General features: G+C 37.4%; 1 protein-coding gene across 1 annotated transcript in view; it reads right to left on the bottom strand.

The window, feature by feature from the left end:
• PSMD14 (proteasome 26S subunit, non-ATPase 14) overlaps nt 1–18,225 on the bottom strand; it is a 118,312-nt gene that overhangs the window by 45,818 nt on the left and 54,269 nt on the right. Inside the window, exons 4-5 of the mRNA XM_066281273.1 lie at nt 2,809–2,880; nt 2,460–2,579 (exon numbers count right to left, since the gene is read on the bottom strand). Coding sequence (XP_066137370.1) covers nt 2,460–2,579; nt 2,809–2,880 — 192 coding nt within the window. The remainder of the gene's footprint in view (nt 1–2,459; nt 2,580–2,808; nt 2,881–18,225) is intronic.

Raw genomic sequence — 18,225 nt, forward strand, 5'->3', positions numbered from 1 at the left:
AATTTCCAGCAAGACAATTTTCAAGACCCTTTATGAGTTTATGGCCATGGCTGTGTGTGTGTGTGTGTGTGTGTGTGTGTGTTTGTGTGTGTGTGTTAGAAAAACCAAATTGAATTAACTATTTTTTCGTTAGACCTATCTAGAAAGCATACTTCCTAATGCCATTGTCTGATAACTGATAAGCATATCACCAAAGTTCTACAACTATACAATTGTTATAATAATCAAGACTTTCAACTCTTCCCTCCAGAAATGTAAACACTCTAAAGAAAGAAAGTAATTTATTAGTATCCCATAATTGTGTTGGGGGTGGGTTGAGAGGGGAGGAAATTTAGTGCTTCAGTTACAATGACTTGGTAGATTAGGTAGTTGGAGGAAAATACTTTTGAATATCATCTCAAATGTATAAAAACATTCACAAAAAAATTCCCCACCACAGACAATCTGTAAGTAAGTCTTTTAAATGTTACATTATTTTGCTAGTTCAACCAAAAGAAACTTTTAGAACATGGACTGTCTTCCATCCAAGTACTAGCCAAGGCCCGACCCTGCTTAGCTTTCGAGATCAGAGGAGGGAGCATTCAGGGTGGTATGGCCGGCAGGTGTCCCCAAACTACCGCATGCAGCCCCCTGAGGCCATTTATCCGGCCCCCCACAGCACTTCCGGAAGGGGCACCTCTTTCATTGGTGGTCAGTGAGAGGGGCACTGTATGTGGCGGCCCTCCAACGGTCTGAGGGACAGTGAACTGGCCCTCTGTGTAAAAAGTCTGGGGACCCCTGTAAGGCATTCATAACATCTCTTCAGTGATAGATCACTGCCATTATAACTCTCAAAAGGCTATCTTCTAACACCAAGATTTTGAAGATTTTAAGTCTAACTACTTAAACAAACCAGTTAACATAAGCACTGCCTTCCCACCAAAACAAACAGTATTTTGAATTCTAACTGAGAATGCATACTCAAAAACAGGAATATGCAATCTGCTGCCTACAGGCTAAGAAAGGTTTTTTTACATTTCTAAAGGATCGTTTAAAAAAAAAAAAAGAAATATGAGACAGAAACATATGTCTATACAGAAAAAGTTTGCTAACTCTTGGGCCAGAAGAAAAACTTTTAAATTCTACATAGAGTAAACACGGGGATCAAAATCTTCTATTTTATATTGTCAAACAAACATTTACACAGATATACTATTAAAGCTTAAGATCCCTTTATTATAATGAATAAGCGCATAAGAATCCCATGTAACAGAACTAAGTTAATTTTCTGTTTTATATATTCTAACATGAAAAGATAGATGCAAGTAATAGTCTAAGATTCAACTCTAAATCTTTAGTTAATATGTAGTGCATTACTCTATGTCCAAAGTACAAAATAAATATAATGAGTATTTAGGACAAAATCAACAGATCCAAATTAGTTTACTTCAACCAACTGGTCTATTTAAAGAAAAAATTGCATATTTTTCTAAACTTTGCATTATTTACAAATACACTGCATTCTGTAGCAACTACTCCATTTAAAATGCTTATTATACATACACAAAGATATTGCACTATTTAAAAACAAAATTTTTCTCTACCATATACTTTATCAAAACATACTTATAGTAAAGAGCCTCAAACAGTGCAGTTTTATGGAAACAATTTCTTTAACCCAGGTAGGTATTTTACAAAGCTCAATAAGAGAAAAAAAATCCATCTTAAAAATATACCTATTATATTTTTCTAGGCAAATGGAGAAGGATATGTATGTTGTTTTTTGGCCATTTTCTCTAAATCAAAACACACACCTATCTATACAAGTCTAATGCATTAAAACAGAAAAACAAAACAAAACAAAAGTCATGGTTCCAGAAAGAACAATAGTTCTAAACAGGTAGACTAGATGACTTTAAAAATCTGTAAGAATTATGTTTCTTCTATAAACAAATTACCATACCTGCACAAAAGCACTAGAGCTTGCCATAGTTTTTCTTCTTTTAAACTTAACATTTTGAATAGGAAAAGCTTAAGTCATTTATCACCATACATGAAACATTTTTAAAAAGTGCCATATTTCCAAACAATGGGAACAAAACATGAGGACTAGATAATGTATGTAAATTAAAATCTAATTAAGAGTCTGAAATCTTTTGAACCAACTGTTCAACCTAACCAAACTAATATCCTACAATATTAGGGTAACTAACTTATAAATCCAGTATGCTATGTCAGTTTAAGCTAAAGGTATGAGTAAAGGGATTTAATGTTAGCATCATTCAGTTTGTGAATCTACCAGGGAATGATGCACTTAAAACATATATAATTTAATTCAGTACAATCTAGAATTTCTATCATTAATTTTATGATGAACTTTTCTTCTCAGAAGAGAAAATATGATGAAAGTTATTTTGCATAGGAAAGGAAAAGGGAAAGAAACACATTTACTTGCAGCAGACAACCATAAAAGTACTCACTGTTCCTGACTGTGGCATAGCAAACACATCAATCACTCTGACGGTGTAATCATCAACAAATTCTCCAAGCATCAAACCCATAACTTCCATTGGAACTCCAGCACGACCATGTTTTAACATCTGTAAGAGGACGCCATGTAAAAACAAAGCTTTGAGATCTTTGTCCTATATATTTTTTTAAATTAAGAACCTGATTTTATTTCAGTGGAAATAAAACACTCTATTTTATTGACGTAGCTAAAACAATAGTTTACGTCCAAGAGGGGTAAGGTTACAAATACTCCAAAATAAAAGATACAGTGAAAGCAACAGAGCTCTCTTAAAGCAAATTATTCCATTCAATACTTACTTTTAACAGTGCCAGGGAAGAGATATAGACTTGTTCTGCTGTGTCCACTGCAGGAGCATCTGTAGGTGGCCCCTAGAAACAAGCATATCAATTATTATAAACATAGAGATTATGAGTTTAAAATTAAAGTTACATGGTATATAAACTTGATTACATTAAAAGTATTGAGAAAATATATCAAGTATCCTTGTATTCAGGTACAACACAAATAATCAAAATATGTTTAGAATATCAAACCTGTAGAAAACAGATCAAACTTAGTCCTAAGGCAAGTGTCCAATGGACATAAAGCTTAAATCTTTCAGGAATGGTAATCTACCTCCACTACTAAACAACTATAATGCACCAATTAGCCATGTTTCATACCACAATGTGATCATAAATTGCTCCCAGACTTGCATGACTAACTGAAGGATCAATACAAACAGCAAATTCTCTGAGCTTGATTTACAGCTAAAGACAGCATGTAGATTAGGGCAACAGATCTCTTCGCAGACAGGAGATATAGTGGGGGAAGGGGACAAAAGACTTCTAATCCCAGGTGAAAGAGCTGTGAACAATATACTCTACATACACTTCACCTGAGGAAGTTGTTCCCCTCCCTTGATACAACAACACATTTAACACAATAAACCCCAGGCATGAACAAATTGATTGAGACTGGTATAGCTAACATGAAAATACTTCCAAATCCTGACCGCTAATATATATATAATTATATATATAATATATATAATGTTTATTTTCTTGATTAAGAGAGAGGAGGGGGGGGGGAGAGAGAGAGAGAGAGAAACATCATTCTGCCTGTATGTGCCCTGACAGGGAATTGAACCCACAGCCTCTGCGCCTCCGGATGATGCTGAAACCAGCTGAGCTACCAACACAGGGCATGACCATTACCTTTAAAACAATCTTATTATAGGCTAAAGAAGATACTACGTTTCTCCTTTAGGATTCTATCTTCATCTATATAACATTCTGTGGCACAAAATAATTTCCATGTAGTCCTTATCCTCAAGATGACTACAATCTTTTATAAATGTAATTCTGCCCCAACCAGTGCACATAGAAAACTTCTTCTTTTTTTTCTTTCTTAATACTGGGCATTCTAGAAAATTGAAATGAGATGCGACTTATAATTGCTAGGTCCAGTTTTGCTTCAAGTTCCCTTTCCTTGACAATAACTGTTACAAATTAGATAACAAACATGTTAGCTATCCATATTTTGTCAATACTCTATGTTGCTTTTATATGTTTACTCACTAAAATCAAACAATTGCTGTACTCGTTATATTTCACACCTATAGGTCTATGTGCAATTTGTGCTTCTTCTTGTCTATTTATATGCTGAATTCTGTGATTTTTTTTGGTTTTGTTTAAAAGCTCATTAATATTTACCAGAAGCATTAAATATAAAAGGTTCTATAGTAAGTTTTCTCTAAATACAAGAATCATACATAAAAATACCTGTTTCCTTATGTACAAAGTTGTAAGAAAAACCAAATCCTTTAAATTTTATTTTTAATAATAAATACCAGATGGTAATTTAGAAACCGACTGAACTTTTCATCTAGCTTTACCTAATGCACCTTTGTTGCTGAGTTTCAAACAGCTATAAATCTCAGAATGAAAACTCCAAGGTAAGCTAAATTACTAGGACACCAAAACATTCGCTAAGGTCCATCATCATATAAAACATGGTAATTTTGTTGATATGATTATGTTACTCATCCAACAAAGTTAAGAAGAAACACTGTTTTGTTAAACACTGTCTGTAAACAGTACCTAGCAAGGCATCTGGCACATAATAAAAGAACACAATAAAAATTGGTTGAAAAAATAAATGAATAAATTGAGGTACTGCAAACGAACGCAACAGAAATAAAAAATACCCACCAGTTACCCTGTGAGAGAGAACAACCATGTGCAAGCAGATATGAAGACCCTTGGCTTCTGTATTTTCTTCTGACTCAGAAGTGTACTACCAGTGGTATTTTCTGCTGCCCCTTTCACTCCATGACTATTTTGTTTCTAGATCTAGTTAAAACTAAATTTTCCAGAAAAAAAACCTGGCAAGAAGTAGCAACAAACTGCACTAAGTAAGGAAGGAAGGAATGGAGGGAGGGAAGGGGAGGGGAAGGGAGGGGAGGGAAGAAGAGGGAAGGGGAAGGAAGAGGAAGGAAGGGGAAGGAAGGGGAAGGAAGGGGAAGGAAGGGGAGGGAAGGGGAGGGAAGAAGAGGGAAGGGGAAGGAAGGGGAGGGGAGGGAAGAAAAGAGAAGAAAGGAAGGGAGGAGAGGGAAGGAAGGGGAGAGCAGGGAAGGAAGGGGAGGGCAGGGGAGAAAAAGAGAGGAAGGAAGGAAGGGAGGGAGGGAGGGAGGGAAAGGAAGAAAGTTGAAGAAAGAAAGGAAGAAAGAAAAAGGGTAACCTATGTAAAACACTGTCTATGGAACAGATGGTAAGGACCTTTGTTAGAAGTGAGTATCTAAATCTGAGGCTATCATTTTTCTACATGCTTCCCTGGTCAGAATAGCACACAATCAGGCAATGAAGAATAAAACTCCATTAAAGAACCTAGACATTGAGCTAAGAAAGATATATAATATAAGAACCTGTACAGCCTGACCAGGTGGCAGCGCAGTGGATAGAGTGTCGGATTGGGACATGGAAGATGCAGGTTCAAAACCCCAAGGTTGCAGGCTTGAGTACGAGCTCACCTGGCTTGAGTGGATGCTCACCAGCTTGAGGGAGGGGGTCGCTGACTTGAGCATGGGATCATAGACAAGGTTGCTGGCTTGAGAAAGGGGTCATTCGCTCTGCTGTAGGCCCCCCCACCAGTCAAGGCACATATAAGAAAGCAATCACTGCATAACTAAGGAGCTGCAATGAAGAATTTATGCTTCTCATCTCTCTCCCTTCCTGTCTGTCTATCCCTATCTGTCCCTCTCTCTGTCAAAAAATAAATAAAAATAAAAAGAATCTATACAGCTGTAGATAAAAAAATGACTCAGGAAGTTGAGAAAAATGTGGGACCACAGACAATTTACGTACATTGTCTTTTGGCCAACATTCCTAGGAAATAGAAGTCTGATGATTCAGAGAGGTTAAGTCATCTAAAAATAGAAATCATAAACAAAATTTTAGAATTTTAGAAAACTATTTGGCATTGGTAAAATAAACGAAGATATCTTACTGTTGGAATAGAAAGTTAGAGGACAGACCAAGATGAAAAGACAAAAAATAATAAAAATTAAAATCACCCTGGAGGAAACTTAAAAATAAGTGATATAGAATACAAACTTTAGAAGATATTCAGAATGTAGAGTAAAAGCTAGATATTAAATTAAAAATATAATAATACTATGAAAAGAGAAGCACACTTGCTTTTAAGCAGAAAAAAAAAACCCAAGAAATGGAAAGAATCAATAAAGACAAAGCTAAAGAAAACTTTCTTGAATAAAAAGTCAACTTTTAGATCACTAAATGTCAGGCAATAATGAAAGAAGAAAGTATTATATCTCGAAAAACCTTAGGTGAAGGTTTTTTTTTTTCTTTCTTCTTTTCCAAGTGAGAGGAGGGGAGATAGAGACAGACTTCCACATGTGCCCCAACCAGGATCTACCCTACAACCCCTGTCTGGGGACAATGCTCTGCCCATCTGGGGCTATGCTCACAAATGAGCTACTTTTAGCCCCTGAGGCAGAGGCTGAAAGGAGCCATCCTCAGTGACTGGGGCAGATGTGCTCGAACCAATGGCGCCATGGCTGCGGAAGAGGGAGGGGGAGGGGGAGGGAGAGGGGGAGGGGGAGGGGGAGGGAGAGGAAGAGGGAGAGGGAGAGAGAGGGGCAGGGAGGGAGAGCAAGGGAGAAGGAGAAAGAGAGAGAGAAAGAGAGAGAGAAGGGTAAAGGGAGGGGTGGAGAAGCAGATAGTTGTCTCTACTGTGTGCTCTGACTGGAAACCAAACCTGGGACATCCTTATGCTGGACTGATGCTCTACTATTGAGCCAACTGGCCAGGGCTAGGTAAATCTTAATTACATGGATAAAACATAATTTCTAAAACCATACAAAGAGGAAAATTAAATAAAGCTAAAGACAAAAATGCAACTTTGAATTTCTTTGCAATATTAAATGTCCATATGTTTAAGAGAGAAACCCTTAATCAAAAATCTAATACAGGTATTCAGTTTTTCAAGAAATGTCTGAAGGTCCACAAATGTATTAGTATAAGATATATATATATATAAGGGCTGAGAAAATATGATTCTATGTATGTATCCTCCCTCAGAAAACCTCCTGAATAAACGATCCAGCTGAGCCCCCACAAATCGAAATGAGAACCTTAAAAATGGAAAACCATCATCTATTTTTTTTTAAAAATCTATTAAAATCACTAAAAGCAGTTAAAAGTAGAGATAGATCTAAATAATGTATATAACCAGGGTCTAAAACCACAGACATTATCCAAGTAACTATACATAAGACAACAGAAAGAAATGAGGTATACAAAATTCTTTACTTTATACATAGAAGGGGAAAAGAGAGGTCTAAGCATTAGCTTTTGACTATTATAGAAATATGGATTAAAAAGTGTTTTGAACAACTTAAAAATAACCACAATAAATATTAAAATGAATGTACACCTTAGCAAATCCCTGGAGAAAAAGTAAGTATAACTTGGACATGAGAAACAGTAGGAAACCAAAAAGGGAGCAGGGGAAAACAGCAAACAACATAAGGTAGGCTCAGTTATACTGGTAATGAAAAAACAGAATACAGTAAATGAAAGTCCCTTGTTGAAAGTCTCTCACAATAGGTTTAAGATAGATATTCAGTTATATGCTGTTTACAAATAACAGAACATCAAAATTTGTCAGATTTGTCAGTCAGTGACAATCTAAATTTCTTTTTGTAAAAGAAGTCACAATGATCACTATTTTTACTCGTCCTGTCTTTCTTCAGTGATGCATGATATTAATAGATTTCCCATTATTAAATAACCTTTGTACTTCTGGGATAAGTTGTTCAAGTTTGGTTTATTATTTTTTAACTTAAAGTTTTTGTTTTCCTATTCATAAGTGAGATTAGTCTGGCATTTTCTTTTTTCTATTAACATTCTCAGGTTTTGATATCATTATGCTAAATTTATAAAATGAAAAGTTTTATAATTTCCCACTTTTCATGTCCTAATAGTATTTATATATACTAAGTAATTCATTTCTTTAAAAAATTTGGAAGCATTCATTTGTAAAACATTTATCTCTGAAGCTGACTTTGGAGCTAATTGGTATAACTTTTTCAATGGTATTAATAAACCGGGTTACCTATGTCTTGAGACTAGATGGACTATTACATTGTTTCAGAGGATACATTTCACTTAGATTTCAAAGTTATCACCATAGAATTGAACATATTCTATTTTGATTTTTCATTTTTGTTTAATACCAAAAACATAAAACTAAATTTGTTTCCCTACATCACTTTATAATATCATTCAGAAAGATTAATGATTTACTTTTAAAAAAAAATCAAATTATAACAAAAACTATACTAAATGAAGGAAACACTTCTCAATTCATTGTGTGAGCTAACATTATCCTTATACCAAGTCAACAAAGACAGAACGAGAGAACTATAGACCAATATTTCTTATGAACAACAAAATCACAGCAAACAGATCTCAGCAGTACATTAAAAGGATTATACACATGACCAAGTGGAATTTTTGCCTGCAATGCAAGGATGGTTCAGTATACAAAAACTGACCAATGTACTACACCACACAGGCCGAAGGAAGGAAAAAAACAATAACCCACGATCATATCAATTAATGCAGAAAAGTATTTGACAAAATTCAACACCCTTTCATGATAAAAACACTCAACAAACTAGAAATAGAAGGTAAGTACCTCAATAGAATAAAGCCATAGATGAAAACACAATACTCTGGGCCCTGGCCAGTTGGCTCAGTGGATAGAGTGTTCATGTGCTGTATGGATGTCCTGGGTTCCTGGTCAGGGCACATAAGATAAGCAATCATCCTGCTTTTCTCCCCCATCCCCCTTCTATCTGTCTTCGCCTCCTGCAGCCAGTGGCTTGATTGGTACTAGCGCCAACCTAGGTTCTGAAGATGGCTTGGTTGGCCCATGTTTCAGCCTCAGGTGCTAAAAATAGCCTGGTTGATTCCAGCATCAGCCCCAGACAGGTGTTGCCAGGTGCATCATCCCAGGTCGGGGCACATGCGGGAGTTTAGCTCACTATGTCCCCTTCTCTCACTTAAAAAAAAAAACTCCATAGTGAAAGACTGAAAGTGTTTCCTCTAAGATCAAAAACAAAGTAACGATTTCTTCTTTTACCACTTCTATTAAACACAGTACTGAAAGTTCTACCCAGAGCAATGAGGCAAGAAAAAGAAATAAAAGGCATCCAAATTGGAAAGAAATATTATCTGTTTGCAGCTTATCTCATATACAGAAAACTCTAAATATCCCACAACAACAACAACAAAACCCTGTTAGAATAAATATATTCAGCAAAATAGGCTACAAAATCAACACACAAAAATTAGTTGTCTTTCTATACACAAACAAATCTGAAAAGGAAATTATATAAACAATTCCACTTACAACAATATCAAAAAGAATAAAAACATGTAGACATTAACTTAACCAAGGTGGTAAAAGACTTGTACAATGAAAACTACAAAACATTTCTGCAAAAAAATTAGACATAAAAAAATGGAGACATAACTCATGTTCATGGATTCAGAGAATAGTTAAAATGTCTATAGTATATAAAGTGATCTACAGTTTTAAAGCAATCTTTATCAAAATCCTAATGATATTTTTTACAGAAATAGAAAAAATCATCTTAAAATTCATATGTAAAGTAATCCTGAACAGCCAAAACAATTCTTAAAAAGAACAAAACTGGAGGACTCAAACTTTGTGATTTCAAAACTCACTACAAAGCTACAGTAATCAAAACAGTGTGATTCTGGCACAAAGACCAATGGAGTAGAATAAAGAACCCCAAAATAAATCCTCACGTATACAATCAAATGATTTTTAACAAGACCGCCCATACCATTCAATGGGGAAAGTAGTCTTTTCAACAAACGGTGCTAGAAAAAACAGATACCCATATGCAAAAAAGAATGAAGCTAGAACTTTCCCTAATACTGTATAAAAATTAACTCAAAATGGATCAAGGCCATAAAAGTAAGACCTAAAACAGTAACAGAAGAAATCATAGGACATACATTTCATAACATTGAGTTGGCAATGATTTCTTGGATATGGCATCAAAGGCACAGGTAACAAAAGAAAAAATACACATTGGATCTCAGGCAAATTTAAATATTCTGTGTACTGCACTGACTGGATAGCTCAGTTGATTAGAGCATTGTCTCAATATGCCAAGACTGTGGTTTAAATCCCTGGTCAGGGCACATACAAAAATCTATCAATAAATGTATGAATGGGTAGAACAAAAAATTGATATTTTTCTACCCCTCCTTCCTCTCTCTAAGAGTAAAAAAGGCAACCCATAGAGTAGAAGAAAGTGTCTGCAAACTCTTTATCTGACAAGGGATTAATATCCAGAATATACTATGGAGAACTCCTAAAATTCAAACCAGCTCCACCCAAAAACTATATTCAAAAATAGGCAAACCACTGAGCAGTGGTAGCACAGTTAATAGAGCGCTGACCTGGGAAGCTGAAGGTCCTGGGTTCAAAACCCTGAGGTCACTGGCTAGACCATGGGCTTGCCAGCTTGAGCACAAGGCAGCCATCTTGACATTATCCCAAGGTCACTTTCTTGAGCCCAAAGGTTGCTGGCTTAAGTAAGGGGTTACAGGCTTGGCTTGAGCTCCCTGACCAAGGCACATATAAGAAGCAATCAATGAACAACTAAAGTGACACAAGTACAAGTCGATGCTTCTCAACTCTCTCAATTCCTGTTTTCCCATCTCTCTCAAGAAACAAAACAAAACAAAACCCTAAAGTAAAGCAACTATAAGTTGATGCATCTCATTTCTCTCCTCCCGCTTTCATGTCTCTTAAAAAAAAAATACAAACTTGAATAGATATTTCTCCAAAAATGATACAAAAAGGGCCAACAAAGACATAAAAAAGATATTCAACATCACTAATTATTAGGGAAATGCCAATCAAAACTACAAGATTATATTCATTAGGATAGCTACTATCAAAAACAACAACAACAACAAAAAAAACCCAGAAAACAAGGATGTGAAGAAACTGGAACCCCTGTGCACCATTGGTGGGACTATAAAATGGTACAGCCACTATGAAAAACAGTATGGCGGCTTCTCAAAAAAAAAAAAAAAAAATACCATAAGATCCAGCAATTCCACTTCTGGATATATACTCAAAAGAACTGAAAGATGACTAGAAAAGATGCCCTACTACCATTGTGACAAGGTGGATGGACCTTGAATATTATGCTAAGTGAAATGTCAGACAGAAAAAGCTAGGAACTATGTGATTTCACTCGTATGTAGTATATGGAATTGAAGTTCATGGACACAGACAATAGTGGGGTGGTTACCAGAGGGAAGAGGATATAGGGGGTGGTGGAGGATGAAGGGGGCCAGATAAAAGGTGACAGAGAATGGTTTGACTTTGGGTGGAGGGCACACAGTGCAATATACAGATCATGTTTTATGGAAATGTATATTTGAGACCTATATGATCCTGTTGGCCACTGTCACTCCAATAAATTTAATTTAAAAAAAAAGAATTGAAAGAAGGGTATTAAAGAAATATTTAGCCTGACAAGGTGGTGGCGTGGTGGATAGAGCGTCGGACTGGGATGCGGAGGACCCTGGTTCAAGACCCTGAGGTCGCCAGCTTGAGCACAGGCTCATCTGGTTTGAGCAAAGCTCACCAGCTTGGACCCAAGGTCGCTGGCTCCAGCAAGGGGTTACTCGGTCTGCTGAAGGCCCATAGTCAAGGCATATATGAGAAAACAATCAATGAACAACTAAGGTGTTGCAATGCAAAACTGATGATTGATGCTTCTCATCTCTCTCCATTTCTGTCTGTCTGTCCCTATCTACCCCTCTCTCTGTATCTGTAAAAAAAAAAAGAAAAAAGAAAAAAAAAGAAATATTTATCTGTACACCAATGTTCACAGCACATTATTCACAGTAGTTAAAATGTAGAAGCAATCAAAATATCCACTGATGGATGAATGGGTGAGCAAAATGTGGTATATACATACAAGGGGATATTATTCAGCCTTAAAGAGAAAATAAATTCTGCAATATGCTACAACATGGATGAACCTTGAGGACATGATGCTAAAGGAAAGAAGCCAGTCACAAAAAGGACAACTACTATATAAATACAAATTCTGTAGGTTTTCACTATGTGATGAGGTAGGTACTAGAGCAGTCAAAATAAAAAAGACAGAACATATAACAGAAGTTGCCATAGGTGTTGTGAGGGGGGTATGAAGAATTACTGTCTACTGATGAGCATAGTTTCAGTTTGTATATATATGAACTGCATATATATATATATCTGCATGAGAAAACACACTCTAGGTACAAACATAAGTGAACAAATAAAATAAAAAAAGCTAACAACATAATCTGAAATTTCTGAATACTAAAAAACTGAAAAGAAAATAAACTAAAAAATAGTTACACCATTTGTAACAAAAAGTCAATATATAAGTTAACAAAACATTAAAACCTTAATGGAAACATGGGCAATTTGTTACATAACAAATACATGATGAAATAAATATGAAAAATATCCAGCCCTGGCCAGGTAAGCTCAATCAGATCATCGTCCTGATACAGCAAGGTTATGGGTTCAAGCCCCGATCAGGGCACATACAATAACCGACCAATGAATACATAAATCAGTAGAACAATAAATCAATGTCTCTCTCTTCTTTTTCTCTCTCTAAAATCAATCAAATAAAAAATTTAAAAAAGAAAAAGTTCAACATCACTAGTTGACCTTCTTTAATTAAGAAATGCCAATTAACACATTAAGATATTGTTGTTGTTTTTCTATCAAACAAGCTTTATTTACAATGCCTAATTTTGGAGAAGGTGTAACAAAGGAGACATTCTCTACACTGTTGGGTAAAAATGTGAATTGGTATACTCTATCAGAAAAGCAACATATACCAAGAGCCTTACAACTGCACAAACTTTTTGACCTACTTCTGTAGTCCTAGAAAAATTTTAAGTAAATAAACAGAAATATTTGTATGAACCAGGATGTGCACAATAGTTTTTCTAAAATAATGCAAACAAACCTAGGAACAAAATAACAACCAATAATTAAAGAATACTGCTGAAAGTTCCTTTCTCTGAAGTCATATATACATAACATATATACAGACAACAGGGTAGCAACAGGCAGAGGAAAAGTAGGGGTGGAGGTAGGGGTGCAAAGAGGGGAAATGGGGGTGGAAAGAGACTTTGCATGGGGGTCACAATGCGGTGTGCAGAGGGTGTTACATTGAGTGGGACACCTGAAACCATGTCAGCACAATAAATTTAAAATAATTAAAAATATATATAATATTGTTGAAAGCTCCTTTCTCTGAGATCTCTGCTGTCTGTAGACATCTTAATCAACACTATTACCTTAACTCAAAAGTATGCCAGCCTATTGCTATACTGAATATTTTAAATCTACAATCTTGAAGAAGTCCTCTCCTAATTTAAAAAGAAAACAGAGACAGTGGAGCATGACCAAATACATTCACATGAAGCAGATTTCTCTCCCTTTTGGGGGGTTATGATAGAAAGAGAGGTAAATCAGGAATTAATCTGTGAGATAACCATACAGGCTTTGATGTTTGCCAGTGCAAAGTATTTTATAACATTTAACGATATAGCCTTTTCTGGCCAGTTCTTGACTGTATGTAAGGAATTCCACTTCAGAAATTTCTTCACTCTCAAAACTGGAGGTATCAGTGTGGAACTACTTAAGTATTTACCATGTACCTAACACTTCAGCTGTATGGTTAAATGAAAGCTTCTAGAAGCTTATGATGTAGTTAGGCAAACAAAACACACATTGACATTGATCACCAAGACCAATACGCAATTTCTGACTTACGGCAATGTACTCTTTCCACTACAGCCCATCCCATTTTCAGATGCCCAAATCAAGTTTTATTCTGGAAGGTTAGTTCCTTTCCTGTGTTTACAATTTTAGAACCCTCAGCCACTGAGCTGATTCCTATTAAAGAAAATGGAGATACAGCACTTGGGATGTTGTTCCTACCCCAAAGTAGTTCATGCCCACTGAGAACTAGGAACACCTGAAAAGCCTCTCTCTATTTTCTGAAATCTAGATGGGCACACTGGGCTTTGAAGAATCAAACACATTACTGAATTTACTTATAAAACAGTATATACCAAAACAAACAACAGTACATTGAAAACAAAATACTACCACTTTGAAAACAAAAATATCTGTTCAGTAAAATATACTGTAAGAAACTTAAGTCATCTAAAACACGTAGGGTTGTTTTTTATTTATTTATTTATTTGTATTTTTCTGAGGTTGGAAACGGGGAGGCAGTCAGACAGACTCCTGCACGCACCCGACAGGGATCCACCCGGCACGCCCACCAGGGGGTGATACTCTGCATCATTCTGTTGCAACCAGAGCCATTCTAGTGCCTGAGGCAGAGGCCACAGAGCCATTGTCAGCACCCGGGCCAACTTTGCTCCAGTGGAGCCTTGGCTGCGGGAGGGGAAGAGAGAGACAGAGAGAAAGGAGAGGGGGAGGGGTGGAGAAGCAGATGGGCACTTCTCTTGTGTGCCCTGGCCGGGAATCAAACCTGGGACTCCTGCATGCCAGGCCGACGCTCTACCACTGAGCCAACCGGCCAGGGCTGGGTTGTTTTTTAAAATCACATGTAATGACATATTCTACATATCCTATGCACAGGATGAAGAAAATTAGAATAAATATACAGAATTTGAATGATCTCAATCATCTTTCATTTCCCGAGAACTTATGCTTAAGAAACTAAGCTAAATGCTAGGGAAACTAAGGTGAAAACCTGGAACCAGAGATGACGTCAGAGTAATGGCGGAGTAGGAAGCGATACCGATAAATCTCCCCCAAAACTCAACAAGATCTTCAACCAGAAACAGAAAAACCTATACTTGGAGCTTCCAGATTCTTCGCAATACACCCAAAGGTATGATTGAGTGAAAAATTGGCTAAATATATAACCAAACCCCGAAGGAAATAGGGAGTAAGAAATGCTCCGCCTTCCTCACTAACCTAAACAGGGCGGCTTTCTCTGGTAACTGTGAATATAGAAACTGAGGCGGGCAAAGGGGGTGAATAGATCCAGGCCGCCGCAGCAAAAACGGCCGAACCAGGCTGTGGCCCAGAGATCCAAGCCGAGGAAAATCTGATCCTGTGGCAACCCGGGCAATACAAGCTAACACTCGCGCCAAACCCAAACAAAGAAAGACAAGCGGAGCGGCCATTTTACCCGGTCTCCTGGTCGGTGCGCAGTTAGTGGGCGAGAGATTTCTTCCTAAGCCGCGGAAGTGGGTGCCCGTGTTGCCCCACGGAGAGGCAGGGTCAGAGGCCTTTCTGTGGGCTGAGGGCAGAGTCTCTGGGCAGCCCCAGCGCCCTGGGAAATCCACGCACGGGAGGGAGTGAGAACTAATCCCAACGGTGGAGATTTTCCGTGCTGGAGGCTGTTTCACTCAGAGGGAACCGCAGCCGGCCTCATATCCTGGTTTGCGCGCGCAGATAAGGAGTGAGCGATTCCTCCGAGTGCCTCGGCAGTGCGCGCCCGTGTTATCGCACAGAGGGGCAGAGTCAGGGGCCTTTGTGTGGGCCAAAGCGGAATCTCAGGCCGCCCCAGCGCCTTGCAAAAGCCGCACACGGGGACGGAGCGAGACTCAATTCCAACGCTGCAACTTTTCCCTGCGGTTGGGGGTTTCACTCAGAGCGTGAGACTGCTGGCCGGATATCCTGGTCTGCGCGCGCAGATAGTGAATGAGAGTTTCCTCCAAGCGCCCCCCGGAAGTGGGCGCCCGCTTGTGTTACCGGATAGAGTGGCAGAGCCAGAGGTCTTCGAGTGGGCGGAAAGCCCGCCTGATTATGCTAGCAGCTCTGACTGACTGAGCCTTACCCAGAGCCCTGTGCTGAGTGGAAATAGAGTGGGGAGTTGCCAGCAATTTGAGCCTCTTACTATCCAGGCAGAGGCAGCAGCAACCCCATACCTGGACTATCAGGCTACTAATTGAGGAAGGAAAGACTAAGAGAAAGGCTCCAGGAACACGGACTCTCTCACTGTCGGAGCCTATAAATGCTAATGAGCCTCGACTCCCAACGAGAATAAAGCACAATACATGACATTGCCATAGAGACTTATCAACTGCAAACCTCTACCTGAGCGTGCCAAAGGGGCAGAACCCGGGGTACAGAGTCACCGACCAGGAAGAGGGAGAGAAAAGAAAAAGCAAGAAGATAACCTCTCAAAATCAAGAATAATCTGCTGACTTTATAACCTATCCCATTTTATTATATTTGTTCGTTTGTTTCTCTTATCTTCATTCTTGAGACTTTTTTTTCCTCCTCCAATTTGGCCGATTAACTCTCTACCGGTCTTACTCTCTCCTCTCCCTGAACTACACTACCCATAAGTGTTACATCTCCCATTATCATTTCTCTTCTCTTCCTTTCTCTCTATGAGGGTTGCACTCCAAAACCCTTAACTCTCTCTCTCTCTCTCTCCTTTCTTTTTTCTTCTTTTAGTGGTTACCTCTTTTTTTTTCTCTCTCTCTTTCTTTTCTCCCTCTATATTAGTTTCTTCCTTTCTCCTTTACATCTCCTCTCATTCAAACCTCAATAACAAACAAATTATCTTATCTGGGACTCAAACCTATGTTTGTGGCATTTTGGGGGGTTTTTACTTCACCTTTTTAACTCACTAGCAGTGCTCCCATCCCTGGCTCTCCATATTATCTAGTTCTTGTTCCACTAAATACAATAGTAAGTTTTTAATTTGTCCCCCCATTTTTCCATTTTCCTCTTATTCCTCTCATCATAACTCTTAGAAAACCAACACCTAAAAGCAAATCATTTTATTCTTGACCCAAATTTTTTCCTTATTTGCTTTTTGTGGGTCCATACGCTCTTTTTTTTTTCTTTTTTCTTTTTTTTTTTCCTTTTTTTTTTTTTTTTTTTTTTTTTTTTTCTTTCTCTCTTTTTTGCCCCTTTATTACTTTTCCCCAATTCAGGCCCTCCATCACAGGCATTGTTTGTTATAACTCACAGTCCACCACAAGATTTTCTCAAGAAAGAGGGGAGAGGAGAGGAGAGGAAAAAAAGAGGGGGGGAATAATTTCCTTTTTTAAAAAATTTTTATTTTATTTTATTTTTCTTTATTTCATTATTAATTTTTTTTAAAAAAAAACAACTCTTTTCGATTTGTTATTTTTTTATTTTTTTTAACTTTTTATTCTTTATTAAATCTCATTAATACTATCAACAAAACCACCCTCAGATGCCATTAAGGAAGAGAAAATCGAATATCATGGATACAAAAGAAAGAGAGGTAACACAGCTAGATGACGAAAAATCTATGGAGAAAAAATTTAATATATTGGAAACCTTGGAGCTAAATGACAGAGAATTCAAGATAGAAATCCTAAAAATCCTCCGAGATATACAAGAAAACACAGAAAGGCAATATAGGGAGCTCAGAAAACAACTCCATGAACACAAAGAATATATGTCCAAGGAAATTGAAACTATAAAAACAAATCAAACAGAGATGAAAAACTCAATTCACGAGCTGAAAAACGAAGTAACAAGCTTAGCTAATAGAACAGGTCAGATAGAAGAGAGGATTAGTGAAACAGAAGACAAGCAACTTGAGGCACAACAGAGAGAAGAAAGAGACTCAAAAATTAAAAAAAATGAGATAGCCCTACAAGAATTATCTGACTCCATCAAAAAGAATAACATAAGAATAATAGGTATATCAGAGGGAGAAGAGAGAGAAAATGGAATGGAGAACATACTTAAACAAATAATTGATGAGAACTTCCCAAGCCTGTGGAAAGAACTAAAGCCTCAAGTTCAAGAAGCAAACAGAAGTCCAAGTTTTCTTAACCCCAACAAACCTACTCCAAGGCATATCATAATGAAATTGACACAAACCAACAGCAAAGAAAAAATTCTCAAGGCAGCCAGGGAAAAGAATACAACATATAAAGGAAGGCCCATTAGATTATCATCAGATTTCTCAGCAGAAACTCTACAAGCTAGAAGAGAGTGGACCCCAATATTTAAAGTCCTGAAAGAGAGGAACTTTCAGCCACGAATACTATACCCATCAAAGCTATCCTTCAAATACGAAGGAGAAATAAAAACATTCACAG

Source organism: Saccopteryx bilineata, chromosome 5 (assembly GCF_036850765.1).
Source record: "Saccopteryx bilineata isolate mSacBil1 chromosome 5, mSacBil1_pri_phased_curated, whole genome shotgun sequence".
Taxonomy (NCBI): domain Eukaryota; kingdom Metazoa; phylum Chordata; class Mammalia; order Chiroptera; family Emballonuridae; genus Saccopteryx; species Saccopteryx bilineata.